The sequence below is a fragment of the Callorhinus ursinus genome, unplaced genomic scaffold (assembly GCF_003265705.2).
Source record: "Callorhinus ursinus isolate GAN/ISIS: 27379988/994484 unplaced genomic scaffold, GSC_fseal_2.0 scaffold38, whole genome shotgun sequence".
NCBI lineage: Eukaryota > Metazoa > Chordata > Mammalia > Carnivora > Otariidae > Callorhinus > Callorhinus ursinus.
In genome coordinates this window covers 738,863-765,050 of record NW_027397100.1, presented here as the reverse complement: position 1 = coordinate 765,050, position 26,188 = coordinate 738,863, and the positions used below count along the sequence as shown (strand labels likewise).

Here is a 26,188-nt window from a genome sequence, read left to right as displayed (position 1 = left end):
AGAGAGTGGGGGAGATGCAGTTCCCCCAAGGGAAGAAAACATGCTCTTGCCACAAAACCAGGTCAAAATGCCAGTACCTGCACTGCTCCCACCCTGCCCCCACTCCTCTTCCGTGCTGTGGCTCTAGGCATTTCCACTTTCTCCTCCTGCTTTCCAATCTCAAAGCAGGACCACCAGATTCACTTTGCAATATATACATGTATCATATCATCTCATTGTACACCTTAAGCTTGCACAGTATGTCAGTTGTGTATCAGTAAAGCTGGGGAAAAAGCCTAAGAGGGGGCAAGCAGGACTGCCAAGGGCATGACAGCCAGGCAGAGCTTAATAGTAAATGACCGTGTTTCACATACACCTTGTGTTACTGGGGCAGGAGCTTTGGGGCCACTTCTCCCTTCTGGGAGGGACCAGGAGGCAGTAGCATCCAATGTCCACCTACTGCTGACCATGTCCTACTGTATGGAGGCCTAATGCTAGGAAGAAGAGTAAACCCGGGGTCTCAAACTCAGTGCCTAGAGGGGCCCGACAGTAATGTAAATGTGTACATTGTCCAGGGTAGTGATAGTGGCCGTGACCAGCAGTGTTTGGCACAAATAGCAGACAATTAATATTGGTTGAATGAATACATTTATTCATAGAGCAGTTCATTCATTATACAAGAAGTATTTATTTTTTTAAGATTTTATTTATTTATTTATTTTATTAAAGATTTTATCTATTTATTCATTTGAGAGAGCGAGAATGAGAGAGAGAGAGAGAGCGCGCGCATAAGAGGGGGGAGGGTCAGAGGGAGAAGCGGACTCCCTGCTGAGCAGGGAGCCCGATGTGGGACTCGATCCCAGGACTCCAGGATCATGACCTGAGCTGAAGTCAGACGCTCAACCAACTGAGCCACCCAGGCGCCCCTCCAAGAAATATTTATTAAAGAGGTATCAGAGGCCAGGCCTCACAGTTTTAGGGAATGTAATGGTGGACAAAATAGACAGAATCCTTTCCAGGGAGTATATAGTCTGGTAAGGAAGACAGATGGAAATTAAATGACATCCGAACACCCACCCAAAAATTGGGTGACTGGTGTATAGAGAGGGACATGACCCTGTGGAGGTGGGTGCAGGGGGATGGGCTCTACTCAGGGAGGACCTGGGGAGATCACGGCAGCTGAGACCTCTGAAGGGCGAGCAGGAGGGAGTGGTGTTCCAGGCAGAGAGAACAGCATGTGCAAAGGCCTCAGGTCAGGAGGGAGCATGGAATGAGAGAAAGGCCAGAGTGCCGGAATGAGACCTCCCTTGCAGGGAGGCCAGATCAAGGCTGCGTTCTAAAGCCTGTCACATTCTGAGAACAATCAGAGGTTATAAGCAAGGATGCAATGAGGAAGGCAGCTTCAGATTTATGTTGTCAGGAGCTCCTGAGGCTGCTGCCCAGAGAACAAACTGGAGGGAGGCTAGAGTAGCCCGACAGAAACGGGCACAGAGGCTGCGGTGGCTCTCCAGGGCAGAGATGGTGGTGGCTTGGGCCAGGCGTTGCCTATCGAGGTGGAGAACAGTCAGCGCATTCCGTGGATTTTTCCAAGGTAGACTTAACAACACCTGGTGACGGGTTGGATGTGAGAGCGGGAGGAGAGCGAGGAGGGGGGAGCAGTCCTGGGCTTCTGGTGTGAGCAGCCGCCCCCACCCCCGCCAGATGGGGGAGACTGGGGCAGAGCCAAGTTTGCGATTGGCAGATGTACTTTGAATGAAATGAAATGGGGGTGGTGGAGGCAGCCAGAAACCTCCACGTTTGGGCCACAGCTGTTGTCTATCCAGAATCTTGTGATTGCCATTGGCAGGTTTGGATTTCTAAGCCCTTGAAAGATGCTGGGAACTGGACGTCTCTGAAGTCCCCTTGGCTGACTGGCCATCTGTCCTCTCCATCCAGCGGGGCTGGGCCACTGTTCTCAGCCAGGGTAGCCAGGGCACTCGGGGGGGTGTGGAAAGGTGAGCCACCCACCCGCCTGGGACCCTCCATCTGCTTTTGATCCTTCATAGCCTTTGAAGTCCCCCCTACCCCCACCCTCCAGCTGTCATCTCTTGGGCTCCTCCAGCAGCCCCATGCTCCCCCAGTGCTTCTCAGTCCCCGGGGACAGGGGTGGTGACAAGGGTAACAAATGGTGCAAGCCACTGGCAGCAGCAGGCCAAAGAGAAGGCCAGAGGGCGGGGGCTTTTCAATGCCTCTTTCTTCCCATTCCTCTTGGTCTGGTTCTGCAGCAGCAGGGGTATCGGGGTTTTGCAACAATGCAACGGGGGAAAATTGTTTTTGTAAATGAATCCCATGCCTTTGCTTCCTTTCTCTGCCTTCATGAAAGAGAAGCTAAGTCTTTCTCCTCCCCTCCAGACTCTGTTAAGACTGTCTGATTTCTCTCTTCCCTCCCCTGCAAAGAGAATAAGCTGTTCTCCTATTTCAGGTAATTGTGAGCAGGGGAGAAGGGGCAGAATGTGAGTGAGGGAAGCCTCCCCACAAACTGCAAGAGAATTCAACTCTGCCCATCAAACTACAATAGGAACCAGTGGTTTCTAGGTGATCCTCATGACAGTTCCTAGTATCTCCCCGGAATGAAACTAATCGTGTCTTTTGTCTGTGTGAATGCATTCTCTAACTTAATCTGCACATAACCTGCTGGGGAAGGTACTATTATTTTCTCCATCCTTAAGGATAAGGCTCAGAGAAGTTACATAACTCGCCCAAGGTCATACAACTGATAAGGTGCGTAGCTGGAATTTGAACCTATGTAGCACATGACAAAGCCAGAGCTCTGACCAGGTGGCTTAGTGGATATTGGCGCTGGATGGGCCCTGGGTTCAATTTTTGACCCAGTTTTACTTGCAAGCTGTGGTTTAGGAGCACAGACCTATCCCTGATGAACATAGATGCAGAAATCCTCAACAAAATATTAGCAAATCAAATTCAGGAATACATTAAAAGTATCATTCATCACAATCAATTAGGATTTAATCTAGGAATACAGGGGTGATTCAGTTTTCACTAATCAATCAATGTGATACATTGAGGAAGGATAAAAACCAGATAATCATCTTGATAGATGCAGAGAAAGCATTTGGCAAAATTCAACATCCACTCATGATAAAAACTCAAAAAAGCACGTTTAGAGGGAACATACCTCAAAATAATAAAGACTATATATGAAAAACCCACAGCTAACATCATATTCAGTGGTAAAATACTGAAAGCTTTTCCTCCAAGATCAGGAACAAGACAGGGATGTCCACTATCACCACTTTTATTCAACATTGTACTGGAAGTCCTAGCCATAGCAATCAGACAAGAAAAAAAAATGAAGATAAGGAAGAAGTAAAACTGTCACTTTTGCAGATGACATGAGACTGTGCATAGAAAACCCTGAAGACCCCACAAAAACACTATTAGAACTCAAGTGAGTTCGGTAAAGTTGCAGGATACAAAATTAATATGCAGAAATCTGCTGTGTCTCAATACACTAATAACAAAGTAGTAGAAAGGAAATTTTTAAAACAGTCCCATTTATAATTGCACCAAAGGGATTCAAATACCTAGGAATAAACTTAACCAAGGAAGTAAAAGACCTGTACTCTAAAAACGATAAAACACTGAAAGAAACTGAAGATGATACAAATGGAAAGATATACCATACTCATGGACTGGAAGAATTAATATTGTTAAAATGTTCATACTACCCAAAACAATCTATAGATTCAATGAGATATCACCTCACACCAGTCTGAATGACTAGTATCAAAAAGACAAGAAATAACAAGTGTTGGCAAGGACACAGAGAAAAGGAAACCTTCATGCCCTGTTGGTGGGAATGTAAGTTGGTGCAACCACTGTGGAAAACAGTATGGCGGTTCCTCAAAAAATTAAATAGTAATACCATATGATCTAGAAATTCCTCTAGTGGATATTTACCCAAAGAAAATGAAAACACTAATTTGAAAAGATATATGCGCTATTGTGTTTATTGCAGCATTATTAACAATAGCCAATATATGGAAGCGATCCAAGTGCCCATCAATAGATGTATGGATAATGATGTGAGATATATATATAGATACACACACACACACACACACACACACACACACACACACACACACTCAATGGAATATTACTTGGCCATAAAAAGGAATGAAATCTTGCCATTCTTGCCATGGGTGGACCTAGAAGGTATTATACTATGTAAAATAAGACACAGAAAGAAAACATATGATTTCATTTATACATAAAATCTAAAAGACAAAACAAAAAACAAAACAGACTCTTAAATACAGAGTGATTAAATACAATGTGATTGCCGGGGGGGAGGTGGGTGGGGGGTGTGGGCAGATTAGGTAAATGGAATTAAGAGGTATAAACTTGCAATTATAAAATAAATAAGTCACAGAAATGAAAAGTACAGCATAGAGAATATAGCCAATAATATTGTAATAACATTGTATGGGGACAAATGGTGACTACACTTATCCAAGTGAGCACTGAGTAATGTAAAGAATTGTCGAATCACCATGTTGTATACCTGAAACTAATAGGACATTGTATGTCAACTGTACTTCAATAATTAATTAATGAATTAATTAAAAAAATACAGCACTGACCTTAGAGCCAGACCACCTGGTTGTGAATCCTGGTTCTACCACTAACTAGAAGGTCACTTTCTGAACCTCAGTCTCTTCATCTCTATCCACCTCATAGGATTAAACAAGCCAATATATGCAAAGAGCTCTTGGCCCCAGACTAAATGCTCTTCAAGTGTTCATTATTTTTATTTCTATTATCTGTAAAATGAGCACTATAATCAGGACCAGGTTAAGACCTTCAGAGGCCTCAAAACACCAGAGATCAGCCTCCCTCCTCTGCTGCCCCATGTAATTCAATAATAAAACAATATGACCCATAAAACCCAAATCCGAAACTCACTGTGTGCTGAAATTTTAATTCTTTTCAGATCCTCATGGCAGAACAGGGTGAGTTCACCAAACAGGAATGAGTCATGTTTCCTTGGTGCTTAAGCTGTGCCCAGACCTAAACCTGTGTTTAGTTGACCTGTTGGGAAATAGAGGGCGGACCATTATATCTCCCAGGGTAGTTGAGAGAATTTGAAGGAGGTGATTTCAAAGTGATGGGGGAAATTGCCTGGTGTGGAATGGGTGCTTGGGAAGTGGGAGCTATGATTAGAATTTTTGGAAGGGTTTTTCTCACTGAACTGCTCATACTGCTATACTTTATGGTTAATAGTTTGCTTCTGCAAGATAGCAGTACCCGTAAGCTCTAGCTGGCAACAGGAAAAGAACGATTGTCAGGGTCCTGTTTACTTTGCAAGAACTAACATTGCTATTGCTTTAGCTTTGTTAGTGATACTTACTTCTTTTCCTCCAAAGGAGGATGTGTTTGAATTGCTGTTGGTATGTTTGAAGTTGAGATCTTGAATTCCTAACAAAGATCTAGCCTCTTTATTCCTTTTTAGAGTCAATACCATGCAAATTAGTTTTGGGAAGGGCAAACTTCCTAATCGTTATATCTTCATTCTTTCATCATTTCGGTATGTTCCTCTAAATCTGTAGTAGTGGTTTTTATTTTCATGTCTATTTGAAATTATGTCAGCTTTCTTTTATTTGGTGTTTGCATCATGTGGATTTTTATAACTTTTTGCTGTGAGTCTGTCTTTATATTTAAAAGGGATATCTTGTGATAAGCACGCAGTTAGTTTTTCAATCCAGTCTTGTAATATTTATCTTTAAGTGGGAGTATTTATTCTGTAAGGTAAATGGACATTAAATGTTTACACTTAATGTAATTATTGATAAATGTGAATTTAAATCTATCATTTTTTTTCCTGTTTGTTCCATCTCTTCTTTGTTTCTTTTTCTCTAATTTCTTGCTTTCTTTTGGATTAGTGAAGTATTTTCATTGTTCCATTTTCTCCTCTATTAACTTGTTGGTATACATTTTTTATTATTCTCTAAGTAGTTACTCTAAAGGTTATAGCATGCATCCTTATAAATTTTAAAGTTTGCTATAAATTAGTACTTGTACCACTTCCAGGAAAATGCAGTGTCCTTAGAACATGTAAACTTCATTTATCCCCCTCTTATTTACATATTTATCCTTTTATGTTGTTCTCCATCCTTTGCCAAATTTTCATGTTTCCAAAGCATTCTTTTGTAGTGCAAATGTACTGGTGAAAAATAATCTTCATTTTGGTTGTTTCATTTTTGTCTTCATTTTTGAAGGGTTTTTTGCTGGCATCGAATTCTGTGTTAGCAGATGAAATTCCATTGTTTTTTGGTTTCCATCATACTTGCAGAGAAGTATTCCTTCTTTAAAGATAATTTGTATTTTCTTTATTTATTTTAGAGAGAGAGATAGCAAGTGAGAGAGAAAGCACATGAGCAGGGGGGGAGAGGGAGAAGCAGCCTCCCCACTGAGCAGGGAGCCCAACATGGGGCTCGATCCCAGGACCCTGAGATCATGACCTGAGCTGAAGGCAGATGCTTAACTGACTGAGCCACCCGGGCAGCCCAATAATTTGTCTTTTATTCACCCTGTGGCTGCTTTTAAGATAATATATTCTCACATGTGTATAGTTTGATTATGATATGCTCAGGAGTGTTTTTCTCTGTATTTATTTTTCTTCTGATTTGCAGAACTTTGCTGATTGCATTGGCTTGATGCCTTTATCAGTCTTGGAAGATTTTCTGTCAGTTTCTTGTTAAATATTGTTTCTGATTTGTTTTCTCTTTTCTTTCCTTCTGTGGCTCCTGTTACATGTATGCGGGACCTTTTCTCCATGTCCCATTATACTTTTATGCTTTTTTTGAACCTATTTTCCTTTCCAACCTTCTTTCTGAGATTTGTCTGCTGACTTATCGTCCAGTTCATTATGCCTTTCTTTTGCTACATCAAATCTGTAGTTCAACTGCTCTTTTGAGCTCTGAATTTCAATTATTATATTTTTCAGTTTTAGAATTTTCATTTTTTTAAAATATTCTAGTTCTATAGTAGTATTCTCCAATTAAATCTATTTTCTTTTTTTTTAAGATTTTATTTATTTATTTGACAGAGAGAGAGAGCACAAGCAGGGGGAGCAGCAGGCAGAGGGAGAGGGAGAAGCAGGCTCCCTACGGAGCAGGCAGCCTGATGCAGGGCTCGATCCCAGGACCGTGGGATCATGACCTGAGCCGAAGGCAGACACTTAACCGACTGAGCCACCCAGGTGCCCCTAAATCTATTTTCTTGATCATATTATCAATGTAGTTGGGGAGTCCATGTTTGATGAATCTTATTATGGGTTTGGTTTTTTGTCTCAGTTTTTGATCATTTGGTCTTGTCTCCTTGCATGCCTGGTAATTTTTATTAAGTGCTAAACATTGTATATGAAAAATTGTGGAAACTCTGGAAGGTAATACCTTCCCCAAAAGAAAAGTTACTTTTCTTCTGCCAGGTGGTGATACTAGAGGTAAATCACTTTGAACCAATAAGGGATAATTGGATGACAAATCAGGATCTATTTGGTTTGCCCATACTCTAAGGGAGTAACCTTTCAAAGGTCTCAGTTAAAAGCCTGGTGTGTTTACCAAGGATTCTCATCCTTGACAGACCATGAACTCCAATTTTCACCTCCCTAGTACTGAGAGATTGCCAAAAGCTCTGCTTCATTTATTGTCTTCTTAGCTACCTCCCTGTGTTTGGCTTCTCTCACTCTCACCTCGCCCAGCTTAGGTATCACCAAACTCCTCAAAGGTTATAATTGTCAGCAATGTCAGGCTCACTCCTCTGTGGTTCTCATAGCTCTAGGATCTCTGCTCCTTGGGTTCTAGCTGCCTTAGTAACCCTGAACTCCAGTTTTTGTCTCCCCAGCCCAATGAGATTAGATAAACCCTAAGCTGTTCTTTTTCCTTCTGTGCTTAAAAATTGGCAGATGTTTTGAGGGGCAAAGTGGCAAAAGTCAGACTTAACTCAGTCCATGTCTCATCTCTCTGGGATCCTGGGCCCTCAAGCCCTCCCTTCGTTGCTGTCTGATACTTTAAAACAATGTTTTATAGCTTTTATTTTGTATTGTGATAGTGAGATTAACCAAAATTACAAACTATCCCATCATAGCTGGAAGGTGAACTCAGTTGAAGAGTTTACTACGTACTAGGAAAAATGACTTATTTTTATTTTCTCCAGTATTGGAGAAAAATGCAACTCTAAACCATATTAAAAGGAAGACTCCAGATGAATTAAAGACTTAAGCATGAAAGTTAAAATTCTAAGTGAATATGGAAATATAAACAAATTAAAATATGGACACATTTTAATATCCTAGGGTTAGGGAAATAATTTTACACCTAGAAAAAAAATACTGGGCAAATATATTAGAAAATTTTTGATCTCCAAGACACCATAAATAAAGAAAATGAATGGAAACTTAAGGAAAGAAGTTTACAGCATCTAAAACCAGCAATGAACACTCCAGCAAATCAGCAAGAAAAGACAAAAAGAAAACCCAATAGAAAAAAGGGCAAAGATAAAAGATATAAATAGTTCCCAGAAACTCACATGTTGCACAGTTATGTGACTATGTGCTTAAACTCACTAGTAATCATGGAAATACAAAGTAAAACAAGTACGATATCACTTTCCACCCATCCCCTGACAAAAATTAGAAAGCTGGAAATGCCAAATGTTAGCAAGAATTTATGAAACTAGAACACTTATGCACTTTTTTTTAAGTAGGCTCCATGCACAGTGTGGAGCCCCGTGCAGGGCTTGAGCTCATGACCCTGAGATCAAGACTTGAGCCAAGACCAAGAGTTGGACGTGTAACCAACTGAGCCACTCAGGTGCCCCTGATTTATATACTCCTGACAGGAATCTAAATTAGCACAGGAATTAGTGAGGAACTGTCTACTAGTACTTGGTCAAGTTCAATTCACATATACCCAATGACAGAAATCATCCTTGTATATATATACATTTAAGTATGTGTGTGTGTGTAACACACATATACAGATAACATTATATATATATGTGTATATATATATATATTTTTTTTTTTAATGAAGATGTTCGTTGCAGCATTGTTTATAGTAGCTGAGAGATGAAGGCTTCCTGGATGTTTATCACTAGGGCAATACATAAATACAATAGAGCGAATACACAGTATGGAATTCTAACTATAAGCTAGATGCCTATTCAGCAACATGTACACATTATAAAATCATAGTGCGGAGTGGAAAGAAAAAGCCTAAAAACAGGACAAGATCTCATGTACAGCACTATTCATGTAAATTAAAACACAGTCACACATAAAACAATACAGCATCATTTTATAAGGGGATATATTTACATATTTAATACATTAGAGTCATCATCTAAGATGGGGTGGAAAAATGAGAATAAATGGGAACTTTTAAAAATTTTGTTTGACGAAGCTAATCGCTCAATTATAGATTTCCTCCTTCCCTCCCTCCCTTCCATCTTTTTCTCCCTCCCACCCTTCTGCAGATGGTAACAGGATGACAGAATGAACAAGATTCCGTGTCAGGTGTTGTGGGGGAAATAAAGGTGATTTCCATGTTGGCTTGGCCTTCAAGGATGTTAGGCAAAAGTCTACAGTGAACACACCAAAAGCCTTAGTTAGCACTACTCTGTCCCAGAGTTAGAACTCACAAGCCCCTTCCTTCTCTGAGCTCCTGAGGATGACAGCAACTCTTGGTAAAATAAATAAGCAATGCGACCGAGGCCAGAAGTCACAGTGCTCCTTCTTTCCCCGTTGGGTAAATGTTTCCCAGCTAACATAAAGATATAAACACTAGGAGCTTACTTGTGTGGAATTCTCTCATCAGATTAAAAAGTGTATATAAAGTACTTCCTATGTGCAAATCCTAGAATAAGAGATTTCTTTGTTGTTGCTTTTTTTTAATTATTAAGTGTTTCGGGCCCACAGAGATGTGCAGTAGCCACATCACAGTGGTATGCCCACCATCCTGTTTCCAACTAAAACAGGGGTTGGCAAACTTTTTCTGCTAATTACTAAATAGGTTCAGCTTTGCGGGTCTCTGTCACACCTACTGTACTCAGAAGGTGCAGTGTGAACATAGCCCCAGATGATCCAGTCAACCAACGAGCAGGACTGTGTTCAGAGAACACTTTGCTTATGGACACTGCAGTTTTCACATGTCATCAGAAGTTATCCTCCTTTTGGTTTGTTTCCAACCATTTAAAAATGTGAAAGCCAGGGCACCTGGGTGGCTCAGTCAGTGAAGTGTCCGGCTCTTGATTTCAGATCAGGTCACGATCTCAGGGTGGTGGGATTGAGCTTCGTGTTGGGTTCAGCACTGGGTGTGGAGCCTGCTTGAGATTCTCTCTCTTCCTCTCCCTCTGCCTCCCTTCTCTAAAATAAAATAATAAACAATAAAAATGTGAAAGCCATTCTTAGCTCACGGGTAACACAAAAAGGTGGGCTGGATTTGGATGGGCCACAGTGGGTGTCAACCCCTGAACCAAACGTTACAAACTCAGTTGAAGCCCCCAGGGTACCACTTTCCAAAGTGCCTTCCCCCTACCATCCCCAGAGTCAGTCATTCTCTGAAATTTGTTTTTCATCCTATACATACTATCATCTGTGTATTGCATGTGTGTGTATCCTTAAACAGTATATAGTATTGATTTGTATGTTTTGCACTTCATAGAAACGGTATCATACTTTGGGTACCCTTCTGCCTCTTTGCTCAGGACTTTGTCCGTTCTGCTGTGTGTGGAGCCCCAGCTTAGTCTTTTTCACTCCTGTATGATATTCCACCATGTGTACACACCACCTGTAATTATTCTTTCTCTGGGAATGCACGGGCATTTAGGTTGCTGCCCCCAAAGACCTTTCCTTATAGCCACCTGTTTTCATCCTCACCATGATCTTTCCAGGGAGGTACTTTGATAACGCCATTGTCCAGATGAGCAAGCTTTTCACTTAGAGCGGTTTGGTAGCTTTCTCAAGGTAGTGAGGAGCGAAACTGAAATTTGAATCCATGACCTTTGTACGATGGAATCTGAGCTTATAACCACTTTGCCTTCGGTCGGTATGTTGTGTTTTATTAAAGTAATGATAACAGATCCTCCCAACAATGACCTTGCAATACTAATGTGCTTAGCCTTTCTCTGAGGACACCTTGAATCAGTGCCAAACGTTATTGGTTGTAGCTTAGCCCTTGGGAAACCACCAGGTACGGTATTATACACATGAACCAGAAACCTCACTTCCTAACCATGGTGGGGAGGAATTTAGGAGGAATAAGTACTGGCATGGTGCAAGGACTGAACAGGTTTCAATAAAAAATGAGAAAGACCCAGGAGACTTGTCCCACACTTTCCCTGCCCCCATAACATTTTACCAACATCGTGAGTAATTCAGGAGCTAGCGTTTCCTTCCTTGGTGGGGACCAAGGTGATGGGCTGTGGAGTCTGGCCGCCAAGAGGGACTTGTTAAATATTACAGATGCCTTCCGAGCCTCTGTCTGTCCCTCCACCTAACACCATGTCCATTTTTCCCTCGAAACTGCAGTCAACCGCCTCTGCTCCCTAAGCCTCTGCTTTTGGGGACCCAAACCCAAACTCTCCTTCCCCACCTGTCTCTCTCTCTTCCTCCGCTGGGAAGGCTCCCTAGCTCCCTCCAGCTCATTCAGATGACATTTAAAAGAGACCAGAATATAATTTTTCTAATGGCAAAATACCGTATGAAGGAGGGGAAAGTTTTAATCAAGTGGGTATATTCTCCGGAGGGGAGCAAGTACTTCATTTTAATTCCTCATTTCCCTTTGATGAAAAGTTTAGTGAATTTTTATTATGTAGAATTTATAAGACGGCTGGGTTTAGGTAATCAGCTTTAATATTTATACTCTTAGGGAAAGAAATAGGAATCATTAGTAAGCCTGCATAATTAATGAATAAATTATATTTCCCTTTGTTTTCTTTCAGGTACAAGGAAATGCTAGAACTGGTGATCTCACCCAGCCTCACTGGAAACAGAGATTGTCCGGGTAAACCGAAGCTTAACCGTGCCGATGCCGATGTCTGGACTCTGAGTGACACAGAAGGTAGGCCTCCCGGCGTGAGTTTTGGTGGACCTGTGGTGGTCCCGCTTGCCCCGTGGAATTTAGTTAAGGGACTGACAGCCTTCGACACGTGTCCTTTCGCAAGTACCGTCATTATGACAGTTTCTCCTCTCGCCATTGGGATTGTTGCCTCTGGACCAGAACTTTGGCGTGCATTGCTAAGGATTCTGTCTAGTCATTAGAGGGGCAAGTGTGCTCATTCGTGTTCTGAACTTCCTGTGCCGAGAAATGCTGACACCTCCGCAGACGATAGGCAGTGTCGGGTGTGTTCCAGGGCCCAGCCCTGGGTGTGTCCTGCAGGGTCGTGGCTCCAGCTCCGAGTCTGTCCCCCAGCGCTGTCCCGCCATCACGCATCCAGGCAGGCGTCTTGTTTACGAAGGTTTGACGTTGGGACAAGAACTCATCTGCCTTTTGCTTTCAGGTTGGGTTAGAGTCAAGGAAGCAGAGGAGAGTTAAGCTGTTTAAAAAATTATTGGCAAATGATGCCGCTGAACTAGTTTTCACTAGAACAATTCCAGCTATTGTTTGCTCTGTTTGGGATCTGTCAGCCTTCCTGGGAGAGCTGGGAGTTAGCAGAAGGCATTAAGCTATTATGTTTAACCATTGGGCTTAACCCTTTATGTGGCCAGCTTTGGGGATTTGCCGCTGGTGTCCTAGGACCTCGGGCTGTCTTTCCTTCACCGCCTGTGATTGATGCCAGCTCAAGGGACACAAATGCTGCCTAACTGTCGTGGAAAACCAGAGACTTGTGTCTAGTCAAATACAGCATCGCAAGGAATTTGCTTTTCAGCAACTGCAGGCTACTGGGAATAATTCTTGCTGTCACCAGGACAATGACATTTCCCTTGCATGCTGGTAATGAAGCTGGGACAAGCCTACTCAAAGTACCACCAAGAGGGTCTGGGCTCCCCCACCAAACCACATGCTAGAGAACACACCCTCAATCTTGGCATTTTGGAGTGTCCGTGTAAACCACTCTGGGCTCTGTGAGAGTTGGAGACAATTTGTTAAGCCCCGTTCAAAAGCAGTCATTCTCTTATTTCTGAGTAGAGCTACTCTTCAACCTAGGGCTTCATTTCAGAGCCGGGAGAGCTAGGAGGAAGCTGCCGGGTGAGGAAGATCCAAGTCTGAATCCTAGCCCCACTGCTTCCCAGCCAAATGGCCCCCGGCCAATTGTTTCACCTTTCTGAGCCTCCATTTTCTCACCTGTCAAATGGGGGCGTAGTCACGACCCGCTTCAGAGGATGCCTATTGCTGCCTGGCACACCTGAACGTGTGGTACCGTGGTTAAACATAGTATTGCGCGGTCATTCTCCGCTGAATCAAATCACCACGGGGAGGGTAGAACCAGGGTTGCCAACTGGCAGCTCACGGCCAAGTCTGGGCCTCATGAATGCCTTTGTTTGCTTTACACTGTAATAAAATAAAAATAAAAGTAAACTTGTAAAAATCAGGAGTGCTCACATAAAAATCTGGATTTCTAGTTGCTCTTAAAATGCGGACCGCCTTGTAGACGCGGGGCCCACGTTCCCACCTGGCTGCCACTAGTGGGAGCTGAGGAGCAGCTGTCCCTGAGATGAGTCCTGGACACTTCCTTTGTCCTTAATTTTGGTGAGCACATACTTTGCGCCAGGCACCATGGAAAGCTGTGTGACTGCAGATTAACCCTCCTACTGTCTGTCACAACAGAGCAGACACGCAGCACTGGCTGTGTGCCAGGCATGGTTGTACAAACTCACTGAATCCCCACAACCCCTGGGAGTGGGGACTGTGGTTAACCTTTGTGTTACTAGTGAGGGAACTGAGGCACAGAGGGGTCAAGAGACCATGAGGTCACCTGATTGAGATAACACAGTTCAGTGACAGCCAGAATTTGAACCTAGGTAGTCTAACTCTGAAATCTCTTCTCCTAATCAGCACACTATAATGTTTCTCATTGAGTTATGACACCCTTATTAGGCTATGAGCCCATCTTACAGATGTGTAAGTTGAGGCACAGGGGGATTAAATATTAAGTAAGCAGCCTAAAGACACAACTAGTGGCAGGGCCAGGAGTCAAACCCAGGTGCTCAGGCTCGAGTCCCCACTTCTAAATTTTAGACTCATTTTCTGCCAAGCCCTTAAGAGTCCTCAGACCCCAGATATTTGTCCCCACAGTGGTGGACATCTCTCTCCTGTCCACATCCTTTCCGCTGCCCTGGCAGGCAGAGCCAATAGGGTCAGGTTACACACACGTACACACACGCACACGTACACACACACACACACTTCTTTCTCTTGAGATGGGTGGTGAGTTCCTGGGCTCTGCAGGGAACATTCCACCCTAGCTGCAGTCTCTAGTGCTGGATTCGTCAGCTGCCCTTCCAGCCTGGGCCCTTCTGTGACCCTTCTGTGACAGAGTCATTATTGACTGACTGCAGGGATCCAGATCCAGGGAGGACCCCAGGGGGGCAGGAGCAAGGGGGCCTCCATTCAGGGGCTTCTGGAGGGAATGTGAAATCCGGAAATACCACGGTGGTTCCCGCTGCATTCGTGCGGTCTCTTACCACCTCGGGGCCCCTGGTCTGGTCACCCAGACTCTTTGAAGTTTATTTGCCTCATCTGTTAAAGGGGAGTATTCTTCCACTGAGCTCCCTGAGTTGATTATAAGGATAAAATAGTTAAAACATGAAGAGGACTTAGCATTTCTTAAAAAGTATAGAATAAGATCTAATTTCCTTACCCTTGGCCACCAGGCTCACCTGTCTACCCCCACCAGCCTCTCAAACGCAGCTCGTCCCCATCCCTTTGCTCAGTAGACCTAGCTTCAGCCTTGTTTCTTTCGGTGTAACTCAGGAACTTGATGCTGCCCTTGGGGCCTTGGCCCATGCTGTTCCCTGGGCCTGGACCAGTCTCCCCCGTCTGTGGGACCATCCCTCAGCCTTCAGTGCTCATCAGAAAGGTCTTTTCCTATCAGAAGTAACGGTTCATTCACTCATGCGACAGGTGTTTTCTCAGCCGCGTGCCCGGCATTGTTTTAAAAGGGCATACTAAAGCCCCTGCCTTCCTGGAGCCTATTCTAGGGGGCCGGCCGGCCAGAGGCTGATGATAACAGTAAATAAGCAAAACACAGAGCATGTCAGGCGGTGATACGTGCTATGGGGAGGAGGCAGGGGAGAAAGCAGGGAAGGAGGATAGGGAATGCAGGGGTGTGTGGGGGTGTCCCTGGGAACGTAACACTTGAGTAAAGACCTTAAGGAGATGAGGGAGGGCGTTCGTGTCGATGTGGAAGAAGAGCCTCATACACAGAGGAAACAAGTGTAAACGCTCTGGGACAGCAGCGGCGTCCCCAGAGCACCTGAGGAGCAGTAAGGAGGCTAGCGTGGCTGGAGCCCAGGGAGCCAGGGGCCGTGGGGGGAGGAGGTCGGAACAGTGGCCAAGCTCAGACCTCGCCAGACCTTGAGAGCCACGGGAAGAACATTGGATCCTACCCTGAGTGAGATGGGAGGCATGGGAGGGTTTGGAGCAGAGGAGGAGACCTCAGATCTGTGTATTAACAGGACCCCTCGGGCCATTTGTGAGAAAGACGGGGGGTGGGGACTGAATGGGGGCCCACGGGCCAGCGAGGGAGGCGTTCCAGTGACCCAGGAGAGAGGTGCTGGTGCCTTGGACTGGGGCAGGGAGAAGGGGCAGATTCTGGACCAGATTTGAGGGTGGAGCCGACAGACACCCACCCACACCGTTCTCTGTCCTGTTTTCTTTTCATCACCCTAGTCTCTGTCAGAAGGCACATGTTTGTTCACCTGTTGCTTATTGGGCTCCCGGCCTGAATGTCAGTTCTCAGGAGGCAGACTTTATCTCAGTCACCTGGGTATCTGCTCTGCTGAGAGCAGGGTGTGACACCTCGCAGGTGCTTCCGAAGTCCTCCGAATGAGTGAGGACAGAAGATGGAGCCCTCCCTGTGACTGTGAGCGCTCCCCTCTGTTGGCCTCCCATGCTTTCACACCTCACAGCCCTTGCCACCCTGCACCCCTGCCCGAGCGCCCTTCCTTTTCCTCTGTTTCTCCCTGACACATCGGTTTCTGCTCACCGGCTAACACATAAACACACAGTCCTTACAAAGACTGGAAACTCTGGGCCACATCTATCCAAGCTCAGTCTCTCTTCCCTTCCCCGGAAGTAACCACCGTATCCTGTTTTGTGTGCATCTTAAGGCCTTTTTGTAAGAATCACATTTGTGTCAACATTTACTTATGTGACTTACGGGCGTGTATTTTTATATATTTAAACATGTATGTTTACTATAAAAATTATAGTATCGCTGGAAAAAAATCTGAAACACAAAACAGTCGCATACTGTGTATTTGCTATAACTTGTTCTGCTCACTCAGGACACATTGAGTAACGATATAATAATATACCAAAGAATGACGGTGCCCCAGTTCATGAAGCCATACCCCTGTGGAGGAACATGAGGTTATCTGTACAGACAATGCTACCAGGGGTGTGGTCATGCAAGCTACTGTTTGAACACGTGCCCTGTTTCTCTAGGGAAGAGGCTGAGAGGTGAAGGGCAGCGTCCCAGGGCTCCCTTCCCTGTCCTTTTTGCCTTACAAACTCCCCCTCATCAGTGCTGCCTCTGCCTCATCGCAGAACCTCCCGAGCCCCTCCAGAGGGTTGGTAGTTTCTCGTGTATTCCTTCATTTCTGCAGCCATGTGGTCAGCAGGTTGTTTGATGAGCCTGCTGTGCACAAGGTGCTGGGGACCCCCCTGCTGCCTGCCTTCAGGGCCTCTGCAGGTCACTCTGCTCCCAGAGGCGCTTTTTGCATCAATCCCATGGTCGCCGCACCCTACATCCTACAGGGTTTGGGCTCAGCCAGGCTGCGTGTGTATCCCAGCTCTGCCATTTGCTCCCTGGGTGAACTTGACCAAATTCCTATTCTCTGCGAGCCTGTGTCCTCATCTGGATAATGAGGATATGTATGCTGCATATGTGTTCAGTAAATTGTTCCAGAATGCCTGCTGTGAGCCAGTGCCTCGTGTGGATAGTGGGGCTATAATGTTGAATGAGACAGACGAGTCCCCCTCCCAGAACTTCTGTTCTAGTGGAAGAGACGGGTACTGAATTTTTAAACAAATATGGGATTTCAGGTGGTGGTGATTTTTATGAGGAAGTAAAGCAGGGATGAAATAGAGTGACCTGCAGGCGGGCCAGTGGTTAGAAGGGCTTTAGCGCGATTATGCTAAAGCCTGGCGGGGTGCTTAGAAAACACTCAGTAGAGGTTAGCTCTGTGTCTCTCCCTCTTTAATGTGCATAATAGACTCAGCCGGGGACTTTGTTAAATTTCAGATTCTGATCCAGCCTAAGAGTCTGCGTTTCTAACAAGCTCCCAGGAGATGCCGATGCTCTGGTTCACCAGCCCCTCTGAGGAGCAAGGGGCTAGCTTGGTGTTTCTCAGATTCTCTTGTGCGTCAAAATCACTTTGCAAGTTTTATTAGCATGCAGATGGCAGGGCCCCACTCCTAGATTGCTGATTCAGTAAAGGTTTGGTCTGGGGCCCAAGAATTTGCATTTCTAACAAGTTCCAGCTAATACCGATGCTGTTGGCCCAGGGACCACACTTTGAGAACAAGGCTTCTGCACTGGTTTTAAACCTGGCTGCACACCGGATTCTTCTGGGAAGTTTAAAAAAAAAGTTTAAGGCTCATGTCCAGATCCTACCCCCAGAGAATCTGATTTAATTGGTCAGAAGTATGACCCAAGCAATGGGATTTTTCTAAAGCTCTCGAGATGAATTTATTGTGTACCCAGGATTGAAAACAGTTGTTCTAGGTGGTGAATTCCTCCAGGACAAGGACAGTTTTTTATTCCTATGTATGTATTCAAATTATTGTTCCTGATTAGCACACAACTCAGTCTGTGACTCATGGTAGATCCTTAAAAATTATTTATGGGTGGATAGGTAGATAAATGGATGGAAGGGTAGAGGATGGATGGATGGAGGATGGATAGGTGGATGGAGGATGGATGGATGAAGGATGGATAGGTGGATGGAGGATGGATGGGTGGAGGATGGATGGATAGATGGATAGATGGATGGATAGAGGATGGATGGATGGAGGATGGATAGGTGGATGGAGGATGGATGGGTGGAGGATGGATGGAGGATGGAGGATGGATGGATGGAGGATGGATAGGTGGATGGAGGATGGATGGGTGGAGGATGGATGGATAGATGGATAGATGGATAGATAGAGGATGGATGGGTGGAGGATGGATAGGTGGATGGAGGATGGATGGGTGGAGGATGGATGGATAGATGGATAGATGGATGGGTAGAGGATGGATGGATGGAGGATGGACATGAATCAGTGGAGGGTGGATGTATGGATGGGTGAAGGATTGTGGATGGATGGAGGATGGATATGGATGCGTGGAGGACAGATGAATGGGTGGGTCGATGGATGCATTAAGGATGGGAGGATGGATGGGTGAGTGGAGGATGGATGGGTGGATGGGTGGGTGGATGAATACAGAGTGGTCTTGAGGAATCACAGATAACTTTAGGCTGATATTAGTTTTGAATCCTTAGTAAAGTTTCCTTAATTTCCCCCTGCCTTATTTCCATATCTGTAAAATACAGATAATAACTTCCTCCTTGGGTTGTTATGGACAGTGATAGAGATAAGTCTCACGCAGTCCTTAGCACAGTGCCTGACTTATGGAAACCACTTGTGAAATAGGAGCTATCATTCGTTACTATTCAAGGGAAAATTGGATTTGAATTGTATCCTGTCTTCTGGAAGGAAAGGAAAAAATGTTACAGAACTAAGAAAAAAAAACCTATTCAAAATACAAAAAAAAAAAAATGCGGATACATTTTGCAGAAGCCAAAGCTATCATCTCATTAAGGGTTTCCTCTGAGAGGCGAGGCCGTGCCCACGGGGCAAGTTGGGCTGTCTTCTCTTGGACCTCCCGCACCTCCTCTGCCCTGGGCACGATAGGGTCTGATTTCCCGTTCCCGTCTCATGGGTTCTAGCCTGGAGCTGGCACGTTTTGATTCATCTCATCCAAGCCAGGTGGAGCTGCCCAGACCTCTGCCAGAGTCCTCACCTGCGGAGATGCAGATCAGCTTCACCTCTCCCACACTTCAGCCTTTCCCGGCTGGCTTCCTGGGGGCCCTAGCACCCAGAACAACCTCTACCTGAATAGAACAGAAATCCCCCTCGGGGGGTATTGGTGTAGTGTGAAGGAAATTGCCAATCCCCTCTTTATGAGAAAGGGCACTGATGATTATTCATTATTGAACACCTTCCCTGCGTGAAGAGCTCTCACCCCGGAGGTGTCTCCGGGACTCCCCACCTTCTCCAGCCACTCTCTGCAGTATGTGGGTCCCACCTCTCCTGTTGCTTACCAATTTTTCTTTAAAACAGTTCCCTTTCGTATGGAGGTTCCTCAAACAGTTGAAAATAGAGCTACCATATGATCCAGCAATTGCACTACTGGGTATTTACCACAAAGATGCAAATGTAGGGATCCGAAGGGGTACGTGCACCCCAGTGTTTATAGCAGCAATGTCCACAATAGCCAAACTGTGGAAAGAGCCAAGATGTCCATCGACAGATGAATGGATAAAGAAGATGTGGTATATATACACAATGGAATATTATGCAGCCATCAAAAGGAATGAGATCTTGCCATTTGCAACGACGTGGATGGAACTGGAGGGTGTTATGCTGAGTGAAATAAGTCAATCAGAGAAAGACATGTATCATATGACCTCACTGATATGAGGAATTCTTAATCTCAGGAAACAAACTGAGGGTTGCTGGAGTGGTGGGGGGTGGGAGGGATGGGGTGGCTGGGTGGTAGACATTGGGTAGGGTATGTGCTACGGTGAGCGCTGTGAATTGTGCAAGACTGTTGAATCACAGATCTGTACTTCTGAAAAAAATAATGCAACATATGTTAAAAAAGAAAAAAGAAGAAGATAGCAGGAGGGGAAGAATGAAGGGGAGTAAGTCGGAGGGGGAGACATACCATGAGAGACGATGGACTCTGAAAAATAAACTGAGGGTTCTAGAGGGGAGGGGGTGGGGGGATGGGTTAGCCTGGTGATGGGTATTAAAGAGGGCGCATTCTGCGTGGAGCACTGGGTGTTATGCACAAACAATGAATCATAGAACACTACATCAAGAACTAATGATGTAATGTATGGTGATTAACATAACAATAAAAAATTTAAAAAACAGTTCCCTTTCATTACATTCATTTTAAAAGGATGACTTAACACCAGTTTCAGAAATGAAAAGTTATGCCTTTGATAGTCTTGCTGTGGTTCTAATACACATTCAGATAAATCGGTGATGATTTAAGTAGAAGAGTGTGTATTTAGGTGTCTTCTCAAATCTTCATACTCTGGGATATTCTGGCCTTGTTCCTTTCAGTCCTCAGGAACACCCCTACACGGGACAGATGCCTTGTTCATTGTCACATAGCCACTCAACGAGGGTCAAAACTGGGGTTAGCACATCTGGACTCCTAATACAGTGCTCTCTCCTGCTGTCATTGTCTCCGGCCTGGGAGCACTTTAAACCACCCATACAGAGGGGATGAGCTGATTAGGTTAATAGCCTTGCACCTTTCGTAGCAAAGACCTGCCTCAAGACATCTTGCACTAGAAACGGTCTCGTCTCATGGGGATCACTTAGAAGTGGGCCCCTGGGGTCCAATTAGGCAACATAATAGTGGTTGCTGCTTTCAGAATCATTAGCTTCTTAATCCTCCCAGGGAGAGGTAAAAAAGTGTGAACATTCAAATTGGGCTCCTGGATTTAAGTGGCTTAAGCAAGGGCCCCAGGAGGATGGAAAGCTAATAAGCGCTCCCATGTGTGGGGCCCTTAACGCTTGGCGGCTACCTGCCTTTTGCAATGCTAGAAGCAGCCCTGTGGGTATGAGCTATTGCTCCATCTTGTGGGTGTGGAAACCAAGGCTTAGAGAGAAGAAGTGACAGGCACAAGGTCATACGGTTATCTTGCAACAGCAGCAGGATTTGAATTTGGGTCTGACCCCTTAAGCCCATGTGCTTTTGGAGGGAAGAACGTTAAACTGACCAATTAGATTTGCGTTGTAGATCTGGCCCACAGCAGGTGCATGAATGCACAAATGAAGGAACAGCGTATGAAGGCCCTTGCACGAGTTTCTTCACACAATCACGTGTACACACAGTCACCCTCAAGTGTGCATTCACACATATAGACCTAGCTTTAGTTGCCTTATTTTAAAATTTGGATCTTAGGCCTTGCTCGTGTATATTGTCTTCTGGGCCCCATGTGCCTTTGAGTTTGTGACTTCTAGATTGGGGATTTATTTTTATGAACCTGGAGTTGTGATACCTATTAATGATTTGCAGGTTTTCAGTAGCCCGTAGTCCAAACTCCCACCACTCAGAAGTGTGGTTTCCTGGCCTGCTGTGTCAACCTCACCTGGGAGCATTCTTTTTTTCCTTTTAGGATTTTATTTAAATTCAAGCTAGTTAACATATACTACACTATTGTATTAGTTTCAGGGGTAGAATTTAGTGATTCATCCGTTGCATATAACACCCAGTGCTCATTACATCACATGCCCTCCTTAATGCCCAACATCCAGTTACCCCATCCCCCCACCCACCTCCCTCCTGCAACCCTCAGTTTGTTTCCTAGAGTTAAGAGTCTCTTACGGTTTGTCTCCCTCTCTGTTTTCATCTTATTTTTCCTTCCCTTCCTTTATGTTCATCTGTTTTGTTTCTTAAATTGCACATAGGAGTGAAATCATATGGCATTTTCTTTCTCTGATTGACTTATTTCGCTTAGCATAATACCTTCTGGTTCCATCCATGTCATTGCAAATGGCAAGACTTCACTCTCTTTGATGGCTGCGTAATATTCCATTGTGTGTGTGTGTGTGTGTGTGTGTGTGTGTGTGTGTGTGTGTGTGTGTGTGTGTATACCGCATCTTCTTTACCCGTTCATCTGTCGATGGACATCTGGGCTCTTTCCACACTTTGGCTCTTGTGGACATTGCTGCTGTAAACATCGGGGTGCACGTGCCCCTCTGAATCGCTATGTTTGTATCTTTTGGGTAAATGCCTAGTAGTGCAATTGCTGGGTCGTAGGGTAGCTCTATTTTTCACTTTTTGAGGCACCTCCGTACTGTTTTCACCTGGGATCTTTCTTGGCCTACAGGCTGGGAGTCTGCATTTTCACAAGATCCCAGGGAATCCTGCTCCTTACCATCTACTTGCTTCCTTTGCAGCTTGTTCTAACTGTAGTTAAGACTTATTTGCATAATCCTTTGTTTGCCATCCACCTTCCTCACTGAACAGGAAGTTCCTGACTGCTTCAGCTCATTGTTATAAACCACGTCCTATCACATGCCTGGTGCAAGTAGGCAATGAAGAAGCGAATGAGTGAGTGAATGAATGAATGAGCTCATTCCAGAGGCTTTGGCCATCGGTTTAGCTAATCCTCCCTTTATCCATGGGAAGCTGGGGAGGAAAAGGAGACTTAGAGTTTTAAATTCAGAAGTAAATGGAGGAGGCTGTCTGTCCCTCCCACCTTGAGAGCTAGCTGTCCCATTTTATGTGTCAGCCACATCCCCCAAAACACATGGTGAGGCTTGGAGATTGGCTACCTTGGGTCAGGTCCCTAGGGCTGCTTTGGCCTCTGGCAACGTGGATATAAGTGATGCCTCCATTGACCTCAGCCTCATCTGTCATGGCAAGTTCAGTGGCACTAACAAGATTGAGAGCAAGAAGCTGTGGTCCACGCTAGTCTATCAGGCTCCAGAGCCCACCAGTAGGAGTGTGGGCTGCTGCAGCTTCTGAATATACTGTCTCCAGCACCCTGAAGATGCTGGGGGCTCACTTTGACGAGTGGAGTGCAAGGGTCACCTGCCCCTTGTGCCAATGGCCCCGTGTTGGTGTTGGGGTGACCCTGAGAAGTATGACCTCCTCTAGATGGCCAGCATGCCTGCACTCCCGCTAACTCCCACTGCTGGACTCTGTAACGCTTTGGCATCGTGCAGGGACTCATGACCACGGTCCCCCCACCGTCTGCCCCCCCTGGCAAACCGTGGTACCGTGGTCATGCAGCTGGCCAGGGCTGTGGGCGGGATTGTTCCTCAGCTGCACGGAGAGCTTGGTGGCCTGGCCTCCCGTGTCTCCAGCCTCAGTGGGTCTGTCTGGCTCTGACCGCCATCTAGAGAAAGCTGTCAAATACAGTGGCATTCAGAAAGTGGCGAAGTGGGGCCTCTGGGGGATCACCAAAAGACATCCTGGGCTACACTGAGGACCAGGATGTCACCTATGACTTGAACAGCGATGTCACACTGGGGCTGGCATTGCCCACAGGACCGCTGTGTCAGGCCCACTTCCTAGTATGCAGATGGTGACAACGTCAGGCAGGCCTCCTGGTCTTCATGATCACAGCCTTGGACCACAGCAGGAGCACCAGATGGAGAGAGAAGCTCTCTGCTCCTGGCAAGGCCCTGCCCTACCTCTGCGCCCAAAGCACTGAGCATCACCGTCCTTGACACAGTCCCCCCCAGGCCCTCTGAAGAAGGGAAGGAGCTTGAAAGCCCCACCTTGTCACATGCCATCAGGATTCCCAGTGAGGTGTACACCATCCCCACCTGGAATAAAAGGCAGAAGGGAGGGCGACAGGTAGGGAAGAAGGAAGGGGAATCGTTCCATATGTAATGTACTCATTTTCCAGGCTTCCCTGCCCCCAGGTCTCCTGGGATGAAAAGTTCAATACCCTACCAGTCCGAAAAGATAAAAGCCTGTGTTTTTCAGAAGTCCCACAGTCTGCAGAAGGCAAATCTTTTACTGAATACCCGTCTCTCACTTGCGCAGTCGTCTTGGAGGTTGCTGGGGCGGGAAGGGGAGAGGATTGTAGGCTTGCAAGCAGGAGAGGGAAACCTACCCACGTGGGGAAGGCAGGTTGCTCAGCAATTCAGAGCAGAGGAAGCAGAAGTGAGGCAAACATGCAAATCACAGCGCGGAGATTGGGGCAGAAAGACGCTTCAAATTTACAGAATGCCAAGTTCATCTGAGCCCATAGGAATGTTTCCATAAGATGTGATTTTTATGAATATTTACATATTTATTTAAGAAAACATATTCAAAATGTTTAATTCAGTAACTTATGTATTACTAAATGTACTGAGATCATGGGCTTTTACCCATAATGACATTGTGGCTGCTTCCGAAGGAGGCCGTTCATTTTCTAGTCCTGGGGGAGGATGAGGCTGGGGTGCTGGAGGTTCTGCCTGGGGCAGCAAGCCCCAGCTAGGGAAACTAGCATTGAGTGAGCACCTACTGTGTGCCAGGGGCTATCCCTGGCATTAGAGCACGACTGTTCTTGACACATAGTTAGAAATGTATTTTTACACTGCTATTCAGCTCACACACGCACACACACATGCCCGTGCACACCCCCCCACAGCACATTCTCACGTCTGTAACTGGAACAAAAGTCTCACCCAAACCCTTTTTACTCTGGGCAATACATGCTGCTATTGTCTATTCTATTTTATTGTCTAGCTCTAGCTGTTGCTCCCTGAATGGGCTTCAGGCCTCCCACCCTCGACCCAAGGGTTTGGGACCCCAACAGAATTTGACTCAGCCAGGGTGGCGGTTCGGGGAACGGACTTGGGACTCACATGGCCCTGGGGTTCACGTCCCAGTTCCAGTGCCCACAGGCTGTGTGACTTGAGCAGCGTCCTTAGCCTTGCCCAGTTTCTTCCTCGGTACCGTGGGGACAGTGACATTGCCTGCCTTGTAGCACTGTTGAGGGGACTGAGTGAGGTCATGCCTATGAGCGGTTAGCGCAGGGCCTGGCACGAAGTGAGCTCCTACGTGGACGCTAGTTGCTCTTTGTTACAGTGAGGGTCAGCATGGGCTGCAGCGCCCTGGATCCAGGCCACCTGAGTTCAGATCACGGATCCGCCCCTTCTGACCCATGGCCTTGGGTGAGTTAAAGTCTCTGTGCCTCCAGCTCTTCACCTGTAAGGTATGAATAGAACCCCCCTCATGGGGTGATTATGAGGATTAACAATTACTGATCAAGGTAACAGACTTAGAAGAGAGCGTGGCACATAACAGGCACTGGATAAATGATGGACGTTATCATCATCTCATTTAATCCACACGCATCCTAGTGGGATCAATTTTTCCCCATTTCACAGGAGGGAACTCTGAGGTCTAGAGACTCTAGGCAAGCTGCCCAAACTCTCACTGCTACTGAGTGACAGAGCTGGAATTGCAGGTTGCTGTTCTGAGCCTCCAACTTCAGGGATGAGAGAGGCTCGGAGCTCTGGAGACCTTGGAGCATTTCTCAGGAGGCAGACGTGCCCCCAGCCACGTACCCCAGGACATAGGCACTGCCCTGCACACGAGGGAGTGTGAATTGGCAGGTTGGTACAATCAGAAAACATGTTATCTAGTATTTTCCAGGGCTTCCCCGTGAGGAATTGAGTTGCAGTGTTCAAGATGACAGAGCACGGTCCCCAGTGGACTGTCCATTTGTAAAATTAGCCTCTTGAAAATCTCCCTCCCAGCTTAATTCCATCACCTGTTCGTCACCTCTTGCATTATTATCTCCCAGTGACAGTCACATGCTGTGGGCCCAGGGATACACTTGAATCAGCTCAGGCCTCTTCTGTCTTCCTGCTTCACACCCGAGCTGGAGCCTAGGAGATGAGCCAAGAGGTGCCTTCCCCTGAGTACTGGGGCCAGCCCCACCTGAACCCCCTGGACCGAAACTAGGGTGGGAGAGGAAGAACATCAAGATGTCATCAGAAGAAGGGAAATGAATGTCGGATAATCAAAATCAGCTGGTGTCTGCCATTCTTGGGTTCTTGGGGTTGCCTTTGAGGCAGGGAAGGGAGCAGTTCTCCATCCAGGAGTGGAAATGGCACCGGCCTGGGAGTCAGGAAACCTGGTTCAGGTCCCAGCTGTGCTGCTCTCTAATTATGTGACTTCACCTGAGCATGTTCTTTCTGTCCCTTTGGCCTCAGTGTCCGCATCCATGCAAGGGGTAAGG

The 26,188-nt window shown here is 45.8% G+C and overlaps 1 protein-coding gene across 4 annotated transcripts in view; it reads left to right on the top strand.

Annotated features, from left to right (window-relative positions):
• The window catches only part of EYA2 (EYA transcriptional coactivator and phosphatase 2), a 267,975-nt gene that overhangs the window by 69,767 nt on the left and 172,020 nt on the right, over positions 1–26,188 (top strand). For all 4 annotated transcript variants that reach the window (XM_073880319.1, XM_025875419.2, XM_073880317.1 and 1 more), the window contains exon 2: positions 11,986–12,104. In XM_073880319.1, coding sequence (XP_073736420.1) covers positions 11,996–12,104 — 109 coding nt within the window. In that variant the 5' untranslated portion in view covers positions 11,986–11,995. The remainder of the gene's footprint in view (positions 1–11,985; positions 12,105–26,188) is intronic.